The sequence below is a fragment of the Seriola lalandi genome, unplaced genomic scaffold, assembly GCF_002814215.2.
Source record: "Seriola lalandi dorsalis isolate HSWRI2012SDOR001 ecotype SW California unplaced genomic scaffold, Sedor1 jcf7180002054968, whole genome shotgun sequence".
Taxonomy (NCBI): Eukaryota; Metazoa; Chordata; class Actinopteri; order Carangiformes; family Carangidae; genus Seriola; species Seriola lalandi.
Window position 1 is genome coordinate 507,887 of NW_019525519.1, and position 17,502 is coordinate 525,388.

At 39.5% G+C, this 17,502-nt stretch overlaps 1 protein-coding gene across 1 annotated transcript; it reads left to right on the plus strand.

The window, feature by feature from the left end:
- Positions 1 to 863: 863 nt before the first annotated feature.
- On the plus strand, positions 864 to 14,494 carry LOC111646296 (C-type lectin domain family 18 member A-like). Its single transcript, XM_023395758.2, is given in 13 exon segments — positions 864 to 996; positions 1,991 to 2,082; positions 5,147 to 5,380; positions 5,531 to 5,628; positions 5,872 to 5,993; positions 6,718 to 6,825; positions 6,975 to 7,067; positions 7,455 to 7,561; positions 7,680 to 7,809; positions 7,968 to 8,064; positions 8,431 to 8,522; positions 10,232 to 10,306; positions 14,412 to 14,494. Coding segments are annotated over 13 exon segments (1,458 nt in total). The 5' UTR covers positions 864 to 869.
- Positions 14,495 to 17,502: the final 3,008 nt, after the last annotated feature.

Here is a 17,502-nt window from a genome sequence, read left to right on the forward strand (position 1 = left end):
ATCAGAGTAAACCTCTCTTTTTGTCTCTAAGATAATAGAGATGATTAGTATATGCTTTTGTTCCCAGTGACTGACTGGCACTAGTAAAACACCTGCTGTTAGAGGTGGAAAGTAAGCAGCGAGTATTTATGTGTACAGCTCTGTGCTATTCCATTATTTGTATTTAACAGATGCAGATAAAGCATATAAAGACTTTACATCTTTGTCTTATAAACCATGATGACTTGTTGGATGAAACTACCCAACAGTTAAAAAAAAAAAGAAAGAAAGAAAAAAGGAGTTACGATTAGCCTCACCTTGACCAGGTATAACATCAACAATGATATTACTATATTAGTAATAATAACCAAAAGATATAATACCTATATTGATGTAAAACTGGAATAGGAGCTACACTGACACACACATAGCTTAGCTACATTTTGAATAGGCCTGGAAGATTTTTACTTCTGGTATTCAGAAACGAAAGTGAGTTAAGAAAAGCATAAAGAGCTATGAGAAAGTTTCTTTGATTCAGTGACGTTTCCAAAGATGTTTTTGTTCTTGTAGTTGAGCACAAATCTGAACTTTTTATAATGTGCTTTGTTTGGTTGTGGATGATGAGCGTCTGTTCAACCTGTTTGCACCCACGTCTGCAATTAGCTGTCTTATTTTAGTTTTATTTTTAAATTTTTATTTATTTTATTTTTTTTAGTATAGATTACTTTGAGTCTACAGTCCTTTTAAGTACAGTGAAACAGAGACATGTGCCTCGTGCTGCTGCTCAGCCGCTGAGGAGAAGAGAGGGAGGGGAGGGGCGGGGAGCAGGGAGGCAGCATAGTGAGCAAGTGGCCGCTGTCGCTGTGGTTGAGACACTTCAGGAATTCACCATGGGGTCTGTAACAGCTCTCCGGAGTTTGGATCTGTTGGTCGTTTTGTTTCTGCTGTCCCCGTCTATCAACGCGAACCGGATGATCGCAGACACACCGGACCTCCAGAAGTCCCCCTCCACCACCGGTAAACACATCTCAACCTGTGCACGAGACAGGTGGCCACGAGGGTCAATACTAAAACTTGTGGTGCAGGATGAACTTCATCAATTCACACACAGTTTAAAGTTGTTAGAGATTTCCGTAAATTCAGTTTGTAGCCTATAGCCTGACAGAACACAATGCTCTGAGTGGACTGGGAAACATAAAGGAATGTTTTTTTTTTTATATATATATATATATATATATATATATTGGAGTATTTTATCTTTATTTTGGCAATCAGGTGGCAATCCTTTAAGCTGCAGCCTCAAGTGGGCTTTCTTAGCCGTCCAAATCCATGTGGCAAAGCACCACCAGCCCAGAATTCCTGTCACTGCCTGCTGTACTACAGAAGTGTGGCATGAGCTTAACAAATTACCATTTTGATGGTATTTTTGCAAAACACATGGCAAAATTATTAACTCATCACTAGGGGAGCTGAATTTTTTTAAACTTTTTCCTGAAATGTGTTCAGATGTAATGAGTAACTGTGAGGGGTAGAATAATTTAACGTGATTCCAAACAGACCAAGTCTATTGTGTTATTTATCCACAATATGGATTTCAGGCCCAATATAATTGTGGCTTACATATTAATGTAATGTGGAATTTATTTGCGGTTGCTTTCAAGATTGAAAAGGAAAGGTTGTCATACAGGCCTAAAGTATCCTGAGTTTTTATAATGGTGTGCAGATTTTAAATCTGTTTGTAGGGGATGCTTTTTCACTCGGTAGGCTACATGCCATCTTGGTAAAAATATCATTTTTACTTTTATTCTGAATTCTGTGTTTAACTTCAATGACCTTGGAGTTGAAATGTGAGGGAAACTGTGACAGACTGAATCAGCTGGTGCTTCAGTCTCACACACACACACACACATTCTGTGACATATACTCAAACATCCCGCCAACACATTTGCATTCAGTTGCCATGGCGACGGCAGCAGAGGTATAGTAAATGAGTGTCTCTGTTTTCTTCTAGGGCTCAGGGTGAAGGAGCACTCGCAGATTGTTGCCCAGCACAATAGACTGCGCAGCCGGGTCAAACCCATGGCAGCTAACATGCAAAAAATGGTTTGTGGCACCCATTGTCTTTTTCTTCTGTGTGTGTGTGTTTGAATGGTGTGAATGCTGTCACCTAAATGTGAGTTTAAGTTTAACATGGTCCATTTGTTGACAGTAGTCGGCGCTCTTGTTAAAAACTGGAGGTGGTGCACTGTCCACACAGCTGATACTCACAATGCAGCTCACATTTGCCTCTTTGTAAGAATTACTGGCTCTCTACTACAGACGTTCTCTCCCTCCAGTAGAGGAAGATATTCATCCACATGTTGCAAACTTAAAAAATATGCCCGTGAATTTAAACAAGCTTGAAGTTGCAAGCCTTGCCTGTACAGAAACCCAGAGAAAAACAGTAATGAAAATGATGCTGTCAGTAACGCTCAGAGGTGTGTTGTGTACAGATGTAAAACCCTGTTGAAGCCGTCAACAGTTCTTAGAGAACAACAGTTGGTTCAGAGCTCTATTTTTACTTTCTCTCAAACTAACTAACAACAGGTAGCTACTACAGCAGCTCAGTCACAGGCAAATGCAGCTGTGATGCAGCCATAGTTATTTAACCAAAAATTATTTCTTTTTCAAAAGTGAAATCACTAAAGAAAGGCATGGACAACAAAAGCCTTTAGCCGAGCTGTCTTCTCAGTGGTGCTGATTGTCTCAACAGCCTGATAGTAGTGTTAGTGCACCATTTGTTCTGCTCTGCTGCAGGCAGAGTGATAGTGTGGACAGATAGAATTGAGCCAAAATCAATTAGCCGTGCATAGAGTCTTGTGAGGGTTGAATAAGGATAAAAATAAGCAGCATTTTTCCCTTGTTAGTCTGTTAATACTGACGATCAACATACATAGTTAAAATACTGTACATAAAAAATACCAGTCATACAATTTGACAGTGTGATGTAACTGGTCGGAGGGTCATGGTGAGGTGTTGCTGAATGTGCAGAAATTCTCAATATTAATTTGTGTCTCAGGTTTTTCTAATCCCATTTTCTGCAAAACAGCCCAGCTAAATCCTCTCAGTATCTTATTCCATCTATTGCTTCTCCGTACAGTACTACTTATCTGCACAACTGTCCTGTCTCCGTGTGATTATGACCAAGACGTAATGATGGATTATGAAACTCACAATGCACTAGATATCCTCAGGGCCTAATATGAGATTTTTACCAGGGAAAACTGTCACTTTGTCATAGATTACATCCTCAAAGCCACCTGCACAGACCGAGCCCCTTTCTTCGACTGCTCTTCAGCCTCGGAGAACTGTTCTCAACTGATAAGGCAGTAATGAGAAAAAGGGGATGTGGATAATCATTCTGCATTCACAGCTGTGGTATTACAGGTAATTTCCCTGTGAAAACCCTCAGAGAAGGCTTTGCCAAGCTGAAGAGGCATATTAAAGAGCTTTGCTGATAAAAGTTAAATGGCTCAAGGCTTCGGCTGTGTTTGTGTGTATCAGAATAAGGTTTTTATTTTTTTTTCTTCACGCAGAAACGAACCAGTAAGCATTGTGGTGATATTGTGTTGAAGTGATTATAATATAGTGCTTTAGGCTTTGCTTTAAGGGTGAGATAAGATAGTAATATTTTAGGAATAAATGATGCTCCTCCTTTTCTCACCCAAATGCCCTGTCTGCAGGTTATCGTTGAGCTCTTGAGGCTAAGAAGTATTATGAGGTCACACCATCACTCTCACAGGCAGAAATTAAAAGAGTGTTTACTTTGATATGTAAATCACGACCTCTGATTGGGAGATTTTATCGTATTATTAATCTCTCTCAGAATTTCCCCAAGCTCCCAGCACTGAGAAAAAAGTAGATCTGCAGTTTCACAGCAAAATATGGAGCTTCATTAATTATTAACTAATAAACAGTACAACAATATAGCAGTTATGGATGAAGCCATGAATGAAGGTAAAATAGTATTATGGGAAATAACATTTCATTTGCTCCTCCCTGACTGGTAAATGTCCACTTTTTTTTTTTAAACACATTTGTAACACAGGCTTTCTGTTATAACTTGTTGGTGTCTAAACCAGACAGATAACCCTGATGACATCACCGGGGTTATTTTCTCAAACTTTGCAAACGCCCCTCCACAGCTACAGACAGCATTACCACTCTGATGACAGGTAAACTGACCTTCAGGTGTCAGATTGGTGGACTGTCCTTTCACTAATACTAATACTAATACAAATGCAAAGACAATAATCCATCATTCCTCCAACAGTCATTCATTAAATTTTAATGATTTAAAGCTTAACTTTGTGCACGTTGTGTTGCTGTCCTTCTTAATAGTAAAAGAAGTAACTGCGATGATGTCCGTACGACAGCAAATATGGCAGAGTGGTAGTGGAAAGTTTGTGTGGAAACCAGTTGGCTGTTGGAAAAAGTGTCACTTAGTAAAGTGTTTATACCAGTGCAGCATGCAATGAGTGTCAGTCTGTGTTTGTTGGCACTGTCGCAGACTGGCAGCTTGCCCAAGATGTCTCTCTGCCTGTTGCCCACTGTAGGCTACGGCTGGCTCCAACCCCTGAAAAAGATTAAAGGGGTAAAGAAAATCACTCATGCACTATTAGGAATGACCTTCAAGCTAAAGAGTGTCTTTCATCCAGCCTTAATCACATTCTTCAAACTACAATATGACCTTTCTTAGAGATATTACAAAGGATGAAAATTTCCCGTTGCTAATTATTGATATAATTACTTCCTTCATATTTATCAGTTTGCAAAATAAAGAAAACTGCATGTTAGATAATCTGAGATAAACAGATGGGGGTTTGTTGGACCTGCACATTGGAAACTACAGGAGAAGAGCTAAAATCCATTGATTTCCTCGAACAGATCTGCTGTTACACGGTTTACCCAAAACACAGATAAGAAGAAAAACCTTAAACATCTGCTGAAAAACACAAATACAATGCAATAATTCTTGTATTAGCTTCTGCTGATAGGTGCGCTGGTTAGGGATAGTCTTCTCCTGTGTGCATGTAAGATACTGCTAAAAAAAAGGCTTAACTATGCAGAACAAAATGGAAAGATATGTAGCAATACTACTAAATCCTACTTTTGTCTTTATCCCTAGGAGTGGGATGAGAAGTTGGCCTTACTTGCAAAGGAGAGGGCAGAATCCTGTCACACAGACCCCTCCCCTCAGCACTCCTCAACCTCCAGTCACATTGGCTGGAACACACATCTTTCTGTTCATGGTGTCGCTTCATTTTCTGACATCATCGACTCCTGGTTTGAGGAGGGAAAGGATTTTCTCTACTTAAGTGGGCAATGTAGAGAGAACGCCAGCTGCCAACACTACACACAGGTATTCACAAGCAGATACCAACTGTACGTACAGCATGTTTATGCGGAGTCTTGCATTTACCACACACCTCACTTCACAGACATTCAGATGCATGTTTTTTTCCTTTAAAAGTGCTGATGTAGTGTGTCTAATCCCTCTGTTGTTGTGTAGCTTGTGTGGGCCACTTCGAGTCATGTGGGCTGTGCCAGCCAGCTGTGTCTGAGAGAAGGAGACCTCCGGGAGATTTTTGTCTGTGCATATTACCCAGGGTAACAATTACACACCTTTTCCATAAAAATGAAAACATTAAATCCATCTGAGAACAGCATAGTTTGAGCAAATCTCAGTTTTAAACAAAATACAAAGAGCTCACAATTATTATGTCCTGTCCTGTATGGAGATTTTATTCGTTACTTTCAACATTAAGATTGGATGTACTCCAGAGCAGATTGTGTGTCTCTTAGTATGTGTGTAGTATGTAGCATTTGCAGTATACATTTGTGTCGCTGCAGAGGTAACTGGGAGGTGAATGGTCGACTGGTGATTCCCTACAAGTCGGGGCTGTGCTGCTCTCTCTGCACCTCTTCCATGTCTGGCTGCTTTAGACTGTGGGATCATGTAGGTGGATTGTGTGGTAAGACAACATATATGTATGTATTTTTATAAATATATATATATATATATATATATATATATATATATATATGTGTGTGTAGGTTGCTGCAGAAGCTAATTTTGCTGTCATTGGACATTCACAATATCCAATGACTACCGCAGTGAGGTTTTTGATACCAAATGAATTCCACAAGGATTAAACATAAAACCTTAAAACATAAATGCAGGTCATTGCCATGCTGTTTTTGAAGGACATAATTGGAAATTTCAACTTTCTGCTGCTATGACCACTACTGTAGAGCTGTCCAATGTGTTCTTCAAGGTCATTTTTGTCTATCTGCCCTCAATGTCATTGACATTATTGTCAGCAATGCAAATTAAGTCCACTTTCACAAAGATTGCAGATATGCACATGAAACATTTCTGGTTGTGAACTATTTTTCATTGTTCCCACACATTATTTTCTATGCCGGTTTTTCCAGTCAGTTGCAATAAAGTATTTTGAGTGTTCGACAGTTTCCTGCATATGTCATTGAGTAACATGTCTTGAGTAACAGTTGTTACTGCAGTTACGTTGACAGCTGATTTGGGTAAAATTATCAGACATTTGTGATTCCAGATGTTCATTTTGAAACATACATGTTTGTGTGTGTGTGTGTGTGTGTGTGTGTGTGTGTGTGTGTGTGTGTGTGTGTGTGTGTGTGTGTGTTTGCTGGTTGTGCATGCACATTTTTTTAAATCAGAGATTCCAAGGAATCCATGCCGTATGACCTGTGGTCAGCACGGCCGTCTTAACATCTCATCCTGCAAGTGCATGTGTGACACGGGCTTCACCGGACGCTTCTGCCAGGGTACCAGACATCAACATCATGAGTAGTTGTAACAAGATAGTAGACATATTGGTATCAAACTTAGTTAAATGGATTTTTTTTCTATATTTAAGTATTTTAATATTCAAAGTAGAAAGACAGAATTTGCAGTACCACTGTCTGTTTTTCAGTACGGTGCAGTATTCAGTGTGTACACAGTCGTTTCAAAGAAGAAGAATGTTCCTGCCTGTGTGATGTCGGCTATGGCGGTGCTGAGTGTGCAGGTAAGTGCAGTGTGCTTTAGTACAGTACGTGCTTCATATAGCTCAGCAGTTTGTCCTCTGAGAAACAGAGTAGCTTCAAAATTCAAAAGTGTGCACAGACACGCATACTGAGGACATGAATCTGGTTGCTGCTACATTCTCTGTTTATCTTAATGGATCCAGTGACGTGTTGAAAACATGTTGAGAACATGTTGAGAACATGATGAAAGCGACGCAGTGTACTGACTGGTTGAAGGTTGCACAAAAGACATTTTATCATCAGTGGGTTATGACATTTACGGTATATCTCAAGCAGCGCAGTTACATACATATCTTCAGCCTCTGAATATGTGAATGTAATAACACCATTTCCATAATGGATATTTTGCGCTGTTTGTGTCCCTACAGAGAAAGTAGCGTTTCCCTTCCACAGCTGTGATGTGATGATAGATGGAGATTGTTTCATGGTGTCTTCAGAAGCTGACACCTACTATGGAGCCAAAAGTCACTGTCAGGTGAGAGACAGGTGTGTGTTACCCACTGAGAGAGTGAGACAAGTGCATAATGTAAATCATTGTATCAAAGCTTTCTTTTGTGCTCTCAGTGTGGCCTTTTCTTTGTTTAAACCGTCAGGAACGAGGAGGTATTCTGGCTCAGATCCACAATCAGAAGGTTCAGGACATCCTGGCGTTTTATCTCGGTCAGCTAGAGACAAGCAACGAGGTCACCAGCGTTGACTTTGAAACAAGAAACTTCTGGATTGGTACAATCTTTCAGCTTACTGAAATTTAATAACATAATGCTCTCGAACATTAGACAGCACTACCAAACTAGTTTGCGGACTCTGCTGTCATTTTAGCCAGATGTACTACCAGATGGCCGATGCTGCACGGATACAACAGCAATGTTTTTGCTCCACAGGTCTGACATACAAGCCTCTGAAAGACTCATTTCGCTGGGACACCGGAGAGATCCCTACATTCAGCAGCTTTGCCTTTGGGCAACCAGACAACCAAGGGTAGGTGACACATTTACTAACACATGTGTTCTCTGTGGGAACATCAAGGGTTTTTATTTTTAAATGGTTTTATATCTGCAATATGTGTGAGACTTTTATTTGTTTCCATCCCTAAAATCCAGTTCTTAAATAGTATAGCTGAGATTATCCACTAAAGTTGTTTCAAAGAAATGTTGGCTGACCTGCAACCTTAACCCTAACCACTAGATGTCTCTCTATCTATCTATCTATCTATCTATCTATCTATCTATCTATCTATCTATCTATCTATCTATCTATCTATCTATCTATCTATCTATCTATCTATCTATCTATCTATCTATCTATCCATGCACAGTTATTTATTCCATCTCTCTCTCTGTCCAGTTTTGGAAACTGTGTAGAGCTGCAGGCATCAAGTGCTTTCAACTGGAACGACCAGCGCTGTAAGACACGGAACAGATATGTTTGCCAGCATGGTAAGGCTCCTTCTGGGAGAGGGTGGATGAAAATGTGGGTAAGACGAAAAGGAGATTTCTCTTTTTGTACAACTTTACCACCAAGTGTGATCCGGGTGCAATCCTGCTAAGAGTTGGTAATGCTAACCACTGAGTTGCTGTTCCACAGTCGAATTGCAAGGGAGACTGGTTTGTCCCCTTGTATTTCCCCCCAGAAGCTGGCATCCTACCATCTGTCCAGCACCAACTGCTTTCATGCAGAAAGCCACCACGCTCTGGGCTTCATGGTGAAACAGATCTGTCCCTCTCAAAGACCCATGGCCCTCCACCCATCCGTTAAAACAGAATCCAATGCAGGGAATATGGGTACCCTGTCTTTGGACAAAAAAGCTGACTTCCATTTTCTTATCATAGATTTGTGATGAGACTTATTCTGATAGAGTGTCGGTCTCAGAATCTTCTTTTTCTTTTCTCTTTTTTCTAAGTAATTTTTTTTTGGACATTTTTATACCATTGTGTGTTTTTGCGGTTCACTGTCAGTGTCTTATCCCCAAGCCATGGGGGGCAGCCTCGTCTACCAACTCTTTTATTTATTTATCCATTTAGAGCAATGGGTGTCAGCCATAAAGTACATGTGAAGGTCAGAAAACTAAAACTGAACTAAAAGTGGCTAAAGTCTGTGAGACTTGGCCGGTCAGTTCAGCACTACAAGCGATCCCTTCACATTATACTGAGAGATTTGATTCAGCATTTAATATAAAAAAAAATCACTTAATGGAGATCTACAACAGTTTGTTTTTGTTTGGGTAGTTGAATGACTGTTTGTTCTTGTATTCAAATCCACACCTGCTGTGCTCTACTGTGTCCTGACAAATAGTATTATCTATTTCACTGCAGGGTGAAGTGTAAAATCTTAATCCAGTGTGTTCATTAATGATTTGAACACAACACTGAAATCTCTGTGTGATCCTGCCCACACATTTAAACATGGCACTCAGTCTAAATCAATGGCACTCAGTGCCCGCCATCAAGGGCCTTTGAGCAATCAATATACGTCAGCTCCACAAAGACCCACAGTGTTTAGAAGCACATACCACTTATATTGATCGTGAGGAATGAGATGGTGGCAGATGTTTAGTTTTGCCCACTTGAGTGTGTCTTTGCAAGTGGTTGGTGTGTAATCTGGTATTGATCATCGGTGAAGGAGCGATCTGCTCTGAATGTGGTCAGTGTTGCTAAGACAACATTTTTACAACCTGCTTTTTGAAGACCTCTTGATGTCCCCCTCCTTGTAGTTTGTGTTTGTGTAAAACAAGAGAGGGCTTGAGGGTCAGATGATATCAGTGGTAGTTTAGCCACATTGATATAGAGGTCATTAAATAAAGCTCATCTTATGAAAATATTCTTCAATTAATCATCAGCTCGCCCTTCTTCTCAAAACAAAAGCTACATTTCACTGAAGCTACAAAGACTGAAATGCATAAATTCAGCTGATTATAAGCACACAGAGCCCTCTACCCATCAGAGTAATTTCCAACCTTCATTACTGTGTTGTGTTAATTAGTAATAAAATGATAAGTGGATGTGACACAGCCCGAGGGAGACACTACACTATGTTTACTATGCTCCAGAGTACTGTCTGAGAGAGAGAGAGAGTGTGTGTGTGTGTGTGTGTGTGTGTGTGTGTGTGTGTGTGTGTGTGTGTGTGTGTGTGTGTGTGTGTTTCACAGCTGCAGAGCACATTGCCCGGTGGTAGGATGGAGGGGGATGGACCTCTCCGTTGTTGGTGTCTTTAGTCAATCATTGTACATGGTGTAGTTTAAATGTACTGTATATACTGTACCTGTTTGAATGTTTTAATTCAAATCATTTATCATTAAATTTGTGTATGTTACTTGGAAAATTTGTTTGTTGTTTATTCTTTGCCTACTGTATATCTTCTGAGTGAGCAGCTTCAGTTCAAATGAAAAGGCTGCCATTCACTGGCATACATCCATGCTCTTCTCTCCTTGTCTCTTCCAACCTCCACCTTCATTTGGCCTAGAAATTGATTTGGTCTGCCGTCATTAAATGATGTTTCAGTTCTCTTACTGTAATGCCGCTTCGAGGAATGTGGAGGAAGAGGCGTCATACAGTTATGATGGTGAAAGCACATCATTTATCACTGAACAGTGGGGACAGGACAGATGGCAGCACTAAAACAACATGAAAGCAAAGAACTTAATAATTAATGCTCAGATCTCATTATCATTAAGGATCAGTAAAAGCAGCAGTGCCCCATGATGCACACAAATGTGCAAACATGTATGCATTATTATTATTAGTACTCTGTCACACAGTGCAGGCAGATCCAGATCTGATGCACAGATAAATTCACACAAAGGATGCATCATGAAAGCAATATGTATCATTTTGCTTTTTGGCCTCTTGTATGTGATATCGTAAGACCACCTTGAGGGAATTTCTTCAGATTTGGCACAAACATTCACTTGGATTTAAGGATGAACCGAAAATATTTTGGTGGTCAAAGGTCAACTTCGCTGTGACAGCATAGTGTTCTGCAAAAACACTTGCAAAGCTGGTAATTCTAGGTCTGTTGGTGAGGCGACCACTTTGGTCCAGAGTAAAATATCTTCTATTAGATGGATTGCCATCATTACCATTACCATGATCGAGTTATAATTTAAATTTGTCTAATACTTTGGTTTATTAACCAAATACCCGCAAAACTAATGACGTTCCAATCAGCCGCAGCTGTACATCGTGTTTAGCAATAATTAGTAAATGTTAGCATGCTAACAGACTTAACTATGATGGCAAAACCTTTAGAATCTAGACTCAAAAACAGATGTGGTTTTAAAGCTCAAAAGCTGGTTTATTATGAATGGATGGAATAGGAGAGGCACAGTCTCACAATGCAAATATTAGGCTACTTGCTTCACATCAGTATGTTACTGTGTTTACATGCTGATGTTGGCGTGTAGTTCAAAGCACTGCCTCACAATACAGCCTCACAGAGCCGTTATCACTGCTGTATAGTCTCTTAGTCTCATTATTTGACACATTTAACCTGAGTAACTTTCAGAAACTACAAAAGTAGAATGAGTTTCGATCCTTTTAATAATGGTCAGACCCACTGATAATATTCCTTTGACCCTGAATTAATCCTGTGAAAGAAAAAAAAGAAGGAAGGGAATATATTTTTAAAGACTAAATAATTGATAAGGACAGTTATCACAGGAGGTGAGATTTATCTGGGAGAGCATGTGAATTATTTCTTGAAGAAAGGAATTGTTATATCACCTGTGCCACCTGTCATACTTGTATGGATGGCATAAAACATTCAAGAAAATGCCAATATACAGTATACAGTTCTTTATTTTTAATGTGGCCTGATTCTCTCTCTGATCCCCCACAAAAACAGCACATAAGCCATTTAGGATCATTTCCTGACTGTAGCCCTGAAAATAATTACAGATCATGTGAGGCAGTGAATCTTGTATTCACCAGCAAAATGATCATAGAAAGGAAAAGCAAACTGTGACTGAGTTTACAAAAATAGATAGAATTGTAGGTTCTTTTAAATATGTCTATCTTTGGCCTACTGGGATTAAAATCCTTGACCAGATAATTACACTTTAGGAGGAAAATTCTGCTGAAAGATTGATTCAGCACCTTGGACAGTGAATGTTTCTGTTGCAGTAATGCCTCTATCAAGATTACAATATATCATGAAAGAACTGCAGAGGAAATCGCTCATGCCAGTTAGTTTTTCACAAACACACCCTTATCAATTACATTACTGGGATGTATCAGGATGCCTACAGTCTAAGTGTAAATCTGAACCTGAAGGGAGGCAGCAGATTCACCTGACCTTTGCCAGAATAATACAAATCAAATCAACAAACAGATTTCTTAAGGTGCCTAATGTATTTCTGTTGCTGATTTGCCCACAGTGCTCATAACACAATGACTCAGCAGCTGCATCTGTCTGCATGTGGATGCCACAAGTCACTGACCTTAGAGCACAGAGGAGGAGGTTAGAGGAATGTAAATTCATAAAAATAAAAAAAGGAAAATGACTCCTAGAGAATAATTACAAATTGGTTACATTGTGTTTTGTTTGCCTTTCCTATTGTTTTGTCTAATGAGATGACAGTCTAAAAAAATCTGTTGTCTCTACTTGTTCAACAGAGTTGTAAATCTGGAGGAATCTCTTGACAGGATTCAAACCTGATGCATCCCCCTAACAGAGATGTGTTACCCTTAAACACCAGAGGAGTTAGTGTAGTTGTGAGTGTGTATGTATGTGCATCTGTGTGTGTTTCTTAACTGCGGATCAGGTCAGCCAGTCTTTAATAGTGGCTCCAAGGTCCAACATCATGCTGCCCTCTCAGTGAACAGAGAAAGGTCCTGCTGGGTGGTAGATGATGAGGCACTGAGAGGAAAGAGAGGGATAAAGGCTGCAGATAATGGGGTCAGACCAACATGCAGAGCTGCAGTGAAATGGTACAAATGAACGAAACAGGGATGAGGACATTGGGTTAAACAACTGGGAGTAAGAGGAGCAAACCAACATCCTAATTGTCTTTCTGCTTTACTGAGTTTCCACTTTACTCAACACATTTTATATTTTCCCTCTGCAACCTCAGCATACAGTACGTCTATATAGTGCAAAAAGTGAAACCTTCCTCAAGCATCTCTTCGAGAAAAAAACCTCTGTCGGACCTCGCTCATGCTGCAGTCACAGGCTGATTTTCACCGGGGACTGTGAGTGGACAAGACAAATGCTGATCAGGTTTGTTCTCTTGTTAACAGACTCTCGTGGGCACGACTGTTAGTTTTCAAGGAATAGTTCAACATTTTGGGAAAAAAAACTATCTTGTTGGTAGATTGGGGAAATAGGTAGCCTCACTCAGTCCAGAGTAACAAAATCCAGCTGCGGGCACTTCTAACGCTCACTGATTAACATGTTATGTCGTGTTTGTTTAATCTGTAACTTCAGAGCCAGGTTTCCTGTTTCATCTTGTGTCCAGTCTCTATGCTAAACTAAGCTACGTTTCTTATTGGGTCAAGCTGCACATGACAGTGGTATCAATCTTATTCTCTAACTCTGGAAGTAAGCAAATGTTTCTATACTCTTACTACTCTGACATGAGTCCATGTTTTCTATGGCTTTACTATTCCAACAAAAGTAAAGATCCTTGATGTTTTATGCATCATTTTAGACACATTTCCCCAAAAACCCATCAAACAACATGAGTTTGTTAAGACTGAACTCTGGTAGCTTAATGAGGTTGAAGAGTTTAAATTTATTTTATTTTGTTTATGAATGATGATTGTTAATCTGCTCTGCTGGAATAGTAAAATACATTCATGGGGCCACCGGCCACTAAGTGAGATGTGCTTTTACGTCAGGAATACACAAACAGTACTGAATTGATTTTCACCTAACTTGGTAGTGGGATGGGCGTGGGCTAGAGAGGAACCCATTCAGTTCTGCTGTAGATCCAGCTAAAGGTGCAGATCCAGGATTTTGTTTTTTAATACTTTCCTTAACATTGCGAATCATTTTACAACATTTTCAATGTCCATTTCTCAGGACGTAATGTTTGGATATCGATGCAAAACATTTATTTTTCATTTGTTTTGAGATCTATGAATTTTTACAATTTGGTGCGGATTATCAGACTAATTCCTTTTTCCTTTTATTTTTCTTTTATAAGAGCTAGACAGATGTGTAAGATTGTTTGGCCTTAGCAGAGTTATGCGGTCTACTGAGTGCCATTTTAGTTTGCTTATGTGTTGGTTCATGCCTATGACAGCATCCCTAAGCAGAGTATCAGCCCTGAATGTGTTTGTGTATGTCTGTCAGAGAGTGTGTACTGTATGTGTGAATCTTCACCACAGACGTGGTGCTCACGTATCTTCCTGCTGTTCTCATGGTGCCCCCTGATAAGCTGGTGCTGCAGAGGGTTTCAGAATGGCACTAGTGGCAGTGGAATTAGCTTCCATTGTCATGATAATGACAGTGATACTCTTGCCCCGTCCAACTCAGACCAGCCATTGTATGGAAACAGGAATGCAATTTCTCCTGCAGCGGCAACCGACAATCCTCTATGAGAGTGAAAGGTCCCTAAATGACTCTCCATTCAGGCGAGGCTGAGGGGGCCAGCAGCCAATTAAAGTGGGAGCAGCAGAACAGTGCCATCCAAAGGCCCAAGGCTGTCTCTAAACACGCACATTAAGTAGTACGGAGACACACACACACATATACACACACCCATTAGTTGCTGTATTTTCCTTTTTACAAAGAACATCTAATCCCCTAAACTATCTTTTTTTTGACAGACTTGATTCTTTTGGGGGGCGCAGGCAGTTTGTACTAAATAACTCAAGAGGTATATTCAGCACAATATTTACACAGAGTCAGGAACATGAGTTGCCAATTTGAAAATGCCTCGAAATTATAGTTGGGGGATTGTGGGACAGAGCTCCTGAGCAAAGTGGAGGCACTCTCCAACTGCATCCATCATGGTTAAACTCTTTGGTGCTGTTTATGGTATCAGACAGTCTCCTCTGGGTGTTTATCTGGCAGCTGAGGCAGAGTCACGATGGAGGGTGAAGGGTTTCGAAAGTGTTCTCACTACTGAACTGTGAGTAAAGTGGATGTGTGCTGTGGGGCTCTGAGAGCCTTGAGCTGAGAAGAAGCCCACTGGGCCAGATAAGTTTGTTTTTAAGCATTGCTGCTAATAATCACCCACCACAGCACTGACAGTTACTCAGAGATTCTCGTCAGACCAAAAAAACAACAACTCAATGCCTCATTTATTCTGTAGCCACCTTACCTCCCAAGCATTTTCCAGTGCTACTAAACAAACATTTTCTCTATCCAAAAGCTGAAATGTATGTTAACGTACATTGAAGAAAAATATACACGTATATCTTTTTCCTCATTTAAATGTCTGTAGTTCTTCCAGCCAGACATGCACAATGCGATGCAAATGTCTTGTTTTGGTGGTGATCATCTCCTTTGTTAATATCCTTTGTTGCTAGTGGGACATCCTACTAACTTAAACCTTATCTTATTTATATATTTCCAGCTGTCAGTATATAAGCTGGAGAGCAAACTATTGCATGCAAAAAATGCTGTTATTTCAGTTTAGCAATATTAGCAATTGGAGTCACTTCTCCAGTGATTCCATTTGACTTGTTTCTTTGACTTGCTGTTTTTCATGCTATAAATGCACAACTGTAAATCTATCATCACATACATTTTAATCACTTAATCTATTTTATAGTCTTCATGTATTTTGTCTACATTTTGACCTGTGCAGCCTCTGTCAGCCAGCTACAGCAGAACAGGACCAGCTAAACTGCAACAATACTTTGTGACATTTACCTAGTCCTCTGATCAAATGGAGTGGATTTATTGATTTATTTATTTACTGATTTATTGATTTATTGATTTATTTTACTGTAAGTCAATCCTACAGTCATAAATACTGTACACACTATAAAGTGTATTAATCTGCTGCTAAAAATAATCCCCCTTAAAAATATACTATTTACATGTTTGAGTAATGTTTGCTAAGAAATACAAAGATCAGCTACATTAGGAAATTATTTGTATTTTTTTTTTAATTATTTATTTGTCCATTTATTTTATTTTATTCAATTTTATTTTATTTTATTTTAATGGTGACCCATTTACAAAGATCTTCAGTAGGAACAAATTACAATGGGTCCATTGAAAGTGTTGAAGACACAGCCTAACACGGTTGGTTTTGGCCTTCGCATGGGTTTCATTGACAAAAAGAAAAATATAAAATAACACCAACCTTGTCCTTTAATCGGCCATTCATACCGGACAAAATACTGTGTCCATTTATAGTTATAAGTCAGTGTGACCCATGAGCTTGTTACATGAATTCATCTGTTGTATCATTAAACTGCTCTCCAGTTACAATTACAGCAAGAAGGACATCATGTCATTCAGTCCTGAAAAACAGCGTTGCCTCCTGACATTTTCAGTACGCTTATGTCAAAAAGGAAAGTGACTGCTAAGCTAATACAGTTATTAACAAGGACTTTATGATAAAAGAGCAACTAGATATAAATAATGTTGGCTCTTGGCAGCATGAATGTACATTCAAAGGTAGCAACAAAGATCAAGTAGAAAATATCTATCCTGCAGATGATCTTACAAGACGGGTTTAGATGAAAGCTCTCATCAGACAGGATTTTTTTTTCTTATTGTAAATAGGGCTCTTATGTGTTTAAGCATCTTGTGATAGTCATTGAAGGCTGCAATCAGTCTCCAATTATCGCTCTTTACATCTCAAAGAGGAAATCCAGCTGCACTGTAGGATGTAATGGCACAGGAGGAGGAGTATCCGTGTATGTTTATGAGGAGAGGTGGATGATACTTCAAAGCAGAATTACGGAGTGATTTGTAATCATCTGAACCAGTCGAGTAAGAATTGCTCCTCACCTTATTTCTCCACCTGCTCGTGCCCTCTGCTTATGGGAACTGGGACAGTGTTTACATCTCTGCCATTCTCCTTTCCTTATCGTGGTTTGTGAGTATTGGCAGTGGCATTTCTCTTTTGATGCCGGATTGAAAGCAAACAACACAAGGGCATTCAAAGAGCCTCTATTGTGCTGGTAAAATTGAATTACGATTATGAATTCTATTCAATTATTTGTCCGAGCCATTTATACTTCTCTAAATTCTTTTCCAGCTCTAACAAATTCAAATGGACAAAGACAAGTATTGATTTATAGAAAAGAAAAACATAAAACATACTTATCAGTGTTTCAGATATGAACACAGTTTAATTTAACATCAAACCAATATTCAGTCTAGTCAGAGGACTGCAGTGATTATCCTGCCCGCCCTCATTCACCATTAAACCATTATTTCCCCGTCCTTTATCTACATGATGCTTTTTTCTCCCTCTCTCTCTCTCTCTCTCTCTCTCAGCTGCACCCCACCCCC